This window comes from Platichthys flesus, chromosome 7, assembly GCF_949316205.1.
Source record: "Platichthys flesus chromosome 7, fPlaFle2.1, whole genome shotgun sequence".
NCBI classification, from domain to species: domain Eukaryota; kingdom Metazoa; phylum Chordata; class Actinopteri; order Pleuronectiformes; family Pleuronectidae; genus Platichthys; species Platichthys flesus.
The window spans coordinates 24,210,803-24,220,431 of record NC_084951.1 but is presented as its reverse complement, the minus strand read 5'-3'; the positions used below and the strand labels follow the sequence as shown (position 1 = coordinate 24,220,431).

The window sequence follows — 9,629 nt, the reverse complement described above, 5'->3', positions numbered from 1 at the left end:
TCTATCTATCTATCAATCTATCTATTATTCATCTATCTATCTATCTATCTACCCACCCACTTATCTTACGATTCTTCATCTATCTATTCTTCATCTATTCTTCATCCATCTCTCTCCTCTCTCCTCCGCTGCCCCTCCCGTGCCCGCCTGTGGGGGGCGCGCGAGTCGGCCTGCGTGCGTCCGACAGAACCCGGAGCGCGCACGGAGAGAGCGAGTGACGTCAGCACTTCCACAACAACAAGAAGCTGAAAAACAAGGAAGTGGAGGAATCGCGAAGCAGCAGCAAATCTGATCTAAAGGCCGCGACTCGATACGCACAGTGTCCCCGTGTTGAAAGCAGACATCTCCCGCAGCCGCAGCACCGCTCCCGCCGCCATGAACAACAAAGGTATTTGTCCGGACTCCGCGCGGCCGAGGCTCCGCACGACGCCGACGGCACAAAGCGGCGATGAGCAGCCGTAATGGCCACAGATGAAGGAGGCTCAGCGGCGGACTTCACGTTCGGCTGCGGACATGGCGAACCGCCGCTTGTCCGCTCGGCGTCGCGAGCATCCGCGTTCGGCTCGGCCGCTGAGTTTATCTCCACCGAGCACATCTGCACACAGGCCGAACATCTGGATCCACTGTCACCGCACAATCCCGCAGCTTTAATGGCCGAGGCTCATATGATCTGTTAGCTTAGCATTAGCACACACACACACTCACACTCCGGAGGTTTAAAGGCAGATATGATGCCTCCTCTTGTTTTGTAAGACGGAAGCATGGGAATGTAAATGTGTGAATATACACGAATATCACCGGATACGTTATTTCCTCCGCTATTTGTTATTTAGCGGATCGCAAATTTGTGTCGGAGGGAAATGACTCTTTTTGAATTTTGATCTTTTTCATGAATTTTTCATCAAAAATGCTAAATAATCTAAAGAAATGGGAATAATAAACCGGGAAGTAAATCCATTGTTGTTAACTTAAAAAGCGTAAAAGAAAAATATTTTCGTCCATTTAAATGCATTTTTATTTAGTCATTGTTTGTTTAAGTGTAGGCTGCAAAACATGAGTAAATCATGTGTAAAATCATAAAGACCAACATTTAATACATCAAAATTCAGCTGAGACAATTAGTTCATAAATCTATTCGTCTAATTGATCAGCAGCTAATTTTACACGTTTTTTTTATATGCAGAAAAACCCAAAGTTCCTTAATCCCATGGTGATGCTTTAAAGACTTATTGTTCAAGGAGAAGACAAAGGAACCAGAATATATACATATATTTATATCTATCTATATACATATAGATTATATGTATATATTCTGGTTATATAATGAGCACAATTATCAGAATAGTTTAATTAGCGCTTAGGTTTTATCAGGGCTGGACAAATGGAGCAATACAACAATATCAGTAATTTTCCAGGTATAGCTTTTATCGATAGCAAATGATCAACGTTCAGTATATATCGGTTTAATGTTAATGAATTGTATAAGCACAGTGAGGAGCTGTAAAAAAAAATATGATCTAATTCAGATCCATAAAATTTGTCGTTCTCTCTTAAACCACGACTTTCACTCAGGAGCAAAAATCTATCGTTAAACTTAAAAGACAAAAATGATGAGACAATTATCGTGATAATTAGCAATACGGACAAATGCATTTTTGTTATCTGTCGTTTTTTGCCGCATCGTCCCACCAACCCGACTATTTGATGCAGTTTTGTCATTTCAACCGTAGTAATGGACACCAAAGAAAGAAAATCTCTCCCAGCCTCGATATTAAAATTAACCCAAACTTACACTTGTTAAAAAAGACCAGAGGATGATGATTTGCTCTAAAGTACAGTTTTGTTCTGCAGGTTCCTATCCACAGCAGGCAGTGTATCCTCAGCAGAGCACTGCCCCTGTATACCCTCCTGCTATGCAAATGTCCCCTCAGGCACCTCCCTACACAGACACACCACCTGCATATTCTGAGGTAAGAATCACATTAGATTATGTAATAATCCCAGTAGCCTCTGTAAACCGTTTTAAACCTGTCTGTTCTTCTCTGTCTCTGCAGATATACCAGCCCAGATATGTGCTTCCACCTCAGGTGCCTGGTCAGATGCAGCAGATGTCCTCTCACTACCCTGGTGCTCAGATGTTTATGCCCATGCAGCCACAGATGGCCGTTGGGCAGATGGGTCAGAATGTCCCCATGGCTTACTATCCCATGGGAGCTATGTACCCCCATGGTTCAACAGTGATGGTGGACAGTGGATTTGACGCTGGTGCTCGCTTCACACAGGGCAGCAACGTTTCCATCCCAGTGAGTATGCACCTAATAAGCTAATATCTGATAATTCTAGAAATCCCTCTGTCTGTCTGTGGCTCGCACATCTCAAGAGCTGTTGATCTCACCGGCTTCACACTTGTGTTTTTCAAAGGGGTCAAAGTAGTGCAGCGTCAGACTAGGTGCAATTTGGACCAACGATACATTTAATATTAATAAACTTTGAATTTACGAGCGACCGCCGCTGTGGCAGCTGGGACTGATTAGCCGCAGTGGCTGGAACTCTTAGACGTAGGTCAATGATGACAATGGGTGCGTTTGAAAGCTGATTCTTCAGGTGGCAGGTCTGCGTACGGAGTCGAGCTTCACTAAACTCTGAATAAACAGGCGAGCAGCTCTTTGTGCAGCAGCAGGTCTTTACTTGCCTCAGTGCAATAACTGCAGGTCAGAAAAGAAATCTTCAACCAGCATCACTAGGCCAAGCAAACAGAGCCGTCACTGCACTCATGATGTGAAGGAGCCACATCATTCGCAGATCCTCATCCTTCATCTATTGTATAATCCTGTGCTTGTTTCTCCTCTCCCCCCAGCCCCCACCTCCTGGACATCCCCCCAACGCAGCTCAGCTGGCTGCCATGCAGGGTGCCAATGTTGTAATGTCACAGCGCAAGAGTAACTTCTTCCTGGGCGGATCCAGTGGAGGTTATACCATCTGGTAACAGCAACTTCTCAACTCCTCCATCATGCCTAAACCGTGTCCCTCGTCCCAAACTGATGCCCCAGTTTTACCCACATCCCCATACGCCTCCCTCTTCAGGCTGCTTGGCCGTGCCACAATACTGATATCACCTAATGGAATGTAATATTTTAGAGCCCTTGTGAAAGGTACAGTACTCCACTTGTGACATAGAGATGAAAAGATAAATGCCACCGCCTGGAGTGATTAGATTAAAAAAAAAATTAAATGTTGTAGAATTCATGCCACAATTCTTTATTGGCTTAATCAAGATTGACTTTCCAGGGATTTGTTGAACGGACCTGGTCTCCTTTTGATCGAATGGATCACAAATTACAATTAATATGTACTTGTATACCTGTAAAGCTACGTAAATGAAATGTTGAAATATCAGCCCTGCATTATTTAGTTTAGCTGCTTTATGGTGAAAGTGAAACGCAGTTACAAAGTTGCAGTTGAAGCGCAAAAAAAAAGAAATACTCCACATGTCTTTTTGAATACTTTTAGTGTAGTTAAATTAATAGATGTGTAAAAGTTCCATGTAAATACCAGTATAACCATGATCAAGAGAAATGACATCTCAACAAAAAAAAAATCTGCATCTCGGGTGCTTTTAGTTAGAATTGTCTTGTCTTTTGCACAGTATCTAAAATACCACAGCCAATCTGTTGCACAGTGAACTGCCCACCTGACAGATTGTTACATCTCAATCACGTGTAAATGAAATTGATTTGACGTCAGCGAATAATTCCAGAAAAAGATTCCATGTAACATCCAAAGTGAATTACTGTACCTTGTTGGGCGACTTGTAGATGAACATAGTCAAAGTGCCAAAGAGCACTGGGGATAGCCCTCATTTAAAGCAAATTAACTTCAGTAAACTTAAAGGAAAGAAAGTTAAAGTAAATCCAAATAGTAAGTGGAATGGGAAGGGGTGGTTGGTGTAACATTTTAGCTTTTTTTTTGTGTCCTGTTTCTATTTCACAGTCGGATACCCAGAGTTTATACACTAAATGTTTATTGTGCAGGTTTGGAGACCTACCCTCTTGTTTCTCCTCCACGAAGTATAATTTGGTGCCATTTAATAAACTTTTCCACCGTAGAACAACGTCACCTTTGTGATAGCATTTGTTTCAAGTCGACATTTTTCTAAGGTTGAGGAGACTTAATATTTCCATGTTTTGCGTTTCTTCCTTCATGACTTTTCCACGTTCAAGTGATTTTTACATGAGTAGTTAGGGTTTAAAAGGATCACGAGTATGACCGATGAGCTGGTTGTACCAAAGATTTGGTCGACAATGCACTTAATGTTTGGCTGTGACTTGGAAATCATAGGAAACAATTTAGGTCACAATTTAAAAGCAAACATATCATTGATCTAAGCAGTGAGGAGATTGTTGGCACCTAGAACCGCCGGTCGTCACGCGACTGCAATCATTAGTGTGTTAATGTCACTTTATGTAGGTCAGTCGAATCTTTTTAAGTTGTTGCATACTTTTGCACCTTTGCTGTGTACAAATTTGATTAAATACTTTTTACCTGAGATGCACTGCTAAGCATATCGGAGAGGTTGCAGACAAGGGGCTACTCTCTGTCTTTTTTGAATACCTGGTTTCATGTCCCTTTTTAAAGAAAGCTGTGAAATTTTTCGAACATACATTTTTAAAAATGCTTTTCCTTCATCGAGGTTATTCCATTTCTTTCTTAAAGTAATGTCCAGACGTGTCGTGTTGTTCAGTAAATTGAAAGTGTATGCGAACCCGTTTTTCACGACAAGGCTTTTTGCCTTCGTCGGCATAAAATCATTCCCGAGACATTTTTGTGCTGCTAATTAAAAACCTTCTTTTAGAATGTTAACATAATTCCCTATCAGACAAAACTTTAAATACATGGAATTAGCTCAGTCTGTATGGATACCATCAACTGATGTTTATAGATATTCATTTCGATGTCTGGTTGTGTCACTGGGTATCCGACATACCGTGTCAGGTTTTAACAGCTGTGGCCTCCAGTAACACAAACACTCGCTGTCGACCAACATTTAGCGATTTCAGTGTTATTGAAGTCAGTGCGACCAGCTGTCAAAAAATCCATCCACTGACCGTCCCGTCGGGGCAGCCCACACACAAAGCTGCTGCCTCGTATGAGACCGACCGTGTCACTCAAAGTGTTTCAAAAACTGGCTCCGTGTGTGAACTCTCGTTTCACACACAGCTTTGTTGAGGACGAGGCCACAGCTCTCAAAACTTCACACAAAAAAACATGATTCAATCAAATGTTATCTCATTTTGCATCTCTGCTCTGATTGTTTGCTAAGCAGCATACTGGTGGCTTTTGTCCCAGCAATATGAAGTACTGTAAACTACAGCTGACCAGTCGATGCTATGCCAACCACAGCCAGCAAATGGATCACTCCCTGTTGAAGGATTATGGACATTTATAGTTCAGGGATTCTCTTGACAATATTTTGTAAAAATAGATGTACTAAAGTGATGTGACGGACTTTGGTACACATTCTATCTTTTAAGATTACTAAAGGAGGTGAGTGTCACTACAGTTTGCTGAGACGTGTCAAAGATGGAATACTTTGAAAAAAGAAAAAAAAAGATCTTAGGTGCACTTAACTTTTTTATACTAAACTTAAAATTTAAAATGTAAGTTTAGAATAAAGGTTATTTTGGAAATTTGAAATGTTGTATGCTTGTCATTTCATTTTATCCTCATGTATTTTAAAGGAACAGTTATTTGTGATTTAGGTTGTATAGTTGTGGCCTGGCGGCATCTCATGTTATTTCTAGTTTGATCCTTTTATTTGACGACTGAAGGTTTTAGTCCGAAATAATTATCGACCACTTGAGATTCAGTCACAGCTTATTGTCACTTTTATATAAAAAAGGGTACAAGTCAGAAACAGATCTGTATTTACAGTAAAATCATCAACAGAATGCTGACGTGATAAATCTCATCTTTTAAGATCATTCATTTCTTTGGGCACCAGCAGATTTTTGATTCATATGTGCTGTATTCCTTTCAAGCTGTGGTTGTCTTCTGAAAACATTAAACTGAGCTGTCTTTTATTTTATCACCGAATCAGCTCTCAAACATGGCGTCAACAGAGACTAGTGGGATTTTGTGTTGGGATTTTGTATGAGATTACAACAGATATAAATCATTGTATGTGCTTGATGTTGTCATTGGAATTCTTCAGGGAATCGTTCATTGATTGGAAGTTGGATCTTTTGCAGCCGGGCTGATGAGTTAAGAGATTATTCAAAAAAAACAAAAAAAAAAACATGACACAGCCAACACGCTGGATGATGACACTGGTCTGAAGACAAGTTTTATTGCCTTCCAATATTTATCTCAAACAGGGAAGCCACCAGGTCTGGAAAAGAATTACACAAAAACAGGCGGGTAAAACATGCAACATAAAGTTTGCCTTCCTTTTACTCCCATCAGGACATTGTTTCCGACTTTAGCTTATAAAAGAGCTGCATAGAAAAAAAAACAATTTTAAAGGCAAAGCAATGTAAAAGGTAACGACCCTCGAAGGCACCAGAACATTTTCATCTGTACGTTTGTGTGGTACAAGCAGTGTAACGGAATAAAACAACACAAAAGGACTGAGCAGTAAAACAACCACAACAGTTATGAGAATATAATTCATCGATAACAGTATAATAAAAGTCCAATATAAATTGATATAGTGCCTACAGTATGCATCACATAAGCACAGTGTGGAGGTATAACACAGAGTTGATTTGCACATGGAAGAATTTGAAATAACCTTGACTCTGGAGCAAACATTTTTTTTTTTAAATATAGAAATACAATGCGATAATGATCAATATTGACGATATGAAAACTTATCACGAGATTTTCTTTTCTCCGTCACCCCAGCACTCACCACACATATCAGATACGGAAGAGAGGAACCGAGACACAGTTGCTGAATAGTGCAACATACGAGCTAATCTTACACTACAACAGTTGCTGAGTATTTACTGATCATGTAACTGGGACCACAGACGTCTCAGAATCCCACCACCTGTTTCCAGCCCAGCTCGGCTAATCTGCACACGCCTGTCGTCTGTCATCTGCTCCACATCCGTCAACATTCACTCCTGCAGTGATGTCATCTTTGGTTTGGCTTGTGCACCTGTGCATTTTTTTTTTCTCTTTAAGCAAATATTTGAACAAGGTATTCCTCTGAACCAGTGTGCAGCAAGAAAAGAAACTAAACAAAAAAAAACATTCCTATTTCTCTTCCGGCCTTCATAAACTCTGTTTCCTTCCTAAGCTCCACTCACGCCCGAGTCCTCCTCCTCCTCCACGTTCAGATGAAGTATTCCTTCTTTTCAGTGGCGGCCTGGTTGCTGCGCTCCTCGTCGGGGTCCTCTCCTGGAGCCAGCTCCCCCGTCGTCCGGTAGGCGCCTTTGTTGTGGCAGAGGTATCGATAGAGCAGGAACGCCAGAGCAGCGACCGTCAGCAGCATGAGAACAACAACCACTGGGAGGAGAAGACACACATTTTAAAAGCTGGAATCTGTAGAGTACGTAACTCTGCCAATGCCAAGACCTAGACTTTTGATTGGTATCGGCACAGACTCACAAATATCAGCTCTCTAAACATCAAGATCCATGAATCCTTCTGAGAGATGAAAAACCGAAAAACACCACAAAGCTTCATGAAAGTAGCTTTTTAGTGAGAACTTAATCATCCGACTAAGAATCAGCACCTGGGAGCCACAGCCAATATGGGGGGGGGGGGGGGGGGTCTAGAGATTAGTGAAAACATGACGTCCTTGGCAGAGGTAAGAAAAATGCTGCAGTGAGAGATTAAAAACTTTGCAATATAAACAAAGAGGTTGAGGACAAACAACGAGCTGTTACCTGCAATAACTGTCGAGTCGGAACTTTCAGGAACTGCTGTTGTTGCCACTGAGGAAAGAGAACCAAAACAGGTAGATCCGTTTTAATCACACTGTTGACAGACAAGGTGTGGACGCTCGTGAAGCAACCAGGAAAACAAGAAGACGGGGGAGTTACCCTGGAACACTGTGGTGGTGTCCGCTTGTGTGGAAAGTGACACAACAGGATCTGGTGTTGGAGAAAGAAAGAAAGAATCAGTACAATAATGGAAAAGCATCGAAATACTATGAAGTAAAAAGAGAAATACAAGACATTGCATTCACACAAGACGGTGCACTTACTCTGAGTCACAGCTGCGGTCACGTATGTGGAGGCTGTCGTTAAAGGCGTCATGTCTGAGGCTGGGAGATAAAGAGGCATGTTAGAAATGTCACAGGACGCTATCATCAGGCCCATGTGCAAGAGGCTGCTTGTGTAAGTGCAGAGCTGCCGGCCGAGGAGCGGATCCCCAGAGTTGTGACACAGTAAATCTGATTAATAAGCTCTGAAACAGCCTCTATTATTACAGAGTGAAACCTCTGTGATGCAATGACTCAGAAAACAAAGTAGCTAGTGAGATCTCTAATGTGAGTAAAGGCAACACTGATAAAAAGTTTTTTTGAATAAGTCTTGAAGTTAAAATATGAGGAAAGTAGAAGAGCACAAATGAAAAAAGGCCAAAGTGTAAGTTTGCTGCTTTTCTGAGTCTCAAATGCCTGAAAACTAAAATGTTTGACTGTTGGTTGAAAACATCATCTTTGGCTTTTTGACCAACCACATGATTAATAGGACCAAAACCAACAGTTGTGTCCATCATGAATGAATCTGTCTAAGTACAGTTTTACTAGAGTAAAAGAAGATTTCACTTCTTTCCACCATTTGAAAAACACTGCATGACACCGATAAAGGTCCAAATCGAACTCACATCTAAAATCAGATTTACCTCCTTGGGAGGCAGAACTGCTGTTGAGCCTCTTTTCACCTTCACTATGCAACTTCAATATTATTCCCAGACTCACAGGAGCAAACACTTTAGAGCTGAAGTGACAATTCAATTCACTTCATATTTCAGGGTTGTTTCTTTCAGAGCAGACATCACCTGTGGCTCTGGGTAATATGACGGACATTTTTCTTTTTATTGCTTTGATGGGAAGTCACTGAATGAATTCATGAAATAACTTTGAAATTCCACCTCGCACTTTAATTCAGATTAATAACTCTTAGCCCAAGGCCTTCTGAGCAGTAACTAATTTAACAAACTCATTCATTTTCACAATACAAACAAATAAACCAAGTTGTCCTCTAAAAAAACTGGGAACAGAGCTTTGTGTATTGAAGGACCAGTGGTCTTTTGATTCACAAACTGCAGAACCATATGGTGAATGAACCCTGGGCTTTAGGGGGGGGCCCTTAAAAAGGGAGGGCCCTTGGGGGTTTGGGGCCCAGGACTTGATGACCCAGATTTTGGGATTCAAACGTGTTGCAAAGTACAACATGTGCAGGAAAAAAAAAAAAATACAAGACACTAAATCAGCACTGACAGTGAATGTGAACTTACTATTCATGGCTGCTTTTCAACTGAGGGGAAACCTGTAAGAAACACACAACTGTCAAGAACTAGCACACAGACAAATCAGCACTTTTCAGTAATTGATAAATTGATTGTGAACCAACATTGATAGTCTGTGTCATTTCAGATTACACATTCAGGCTCTT

General features: G+C 41.2%; 1 protein-coding gene across 1 annotated transcript; it reads left to right on the top strand.

The window, feature by feature from the left end:
• Positions 1-213: 213 nt before the first annotated feature.
• Positions 214-5,694, top strand: dazap2 (DAZ associated protein 2). Its single transcript, XM_062391300.1, has 4 exons — positions 214-388; positions 1,852-1,970; positions 2,055-2,303; positions 2,858-5,694. Exons 1-4 carry the CDS (start codon positions 376-378, stop codon positions 2,984-2,986), a joined length of 510 nt encoding a protein of 169 aa, XP_062247284.1. The 5' UTR covers positions 214-375; the 3' UTR covers positions 2,987-5,694.
• Positions 5,695-9,629: the final 3,935 nt, after the last annotated feature.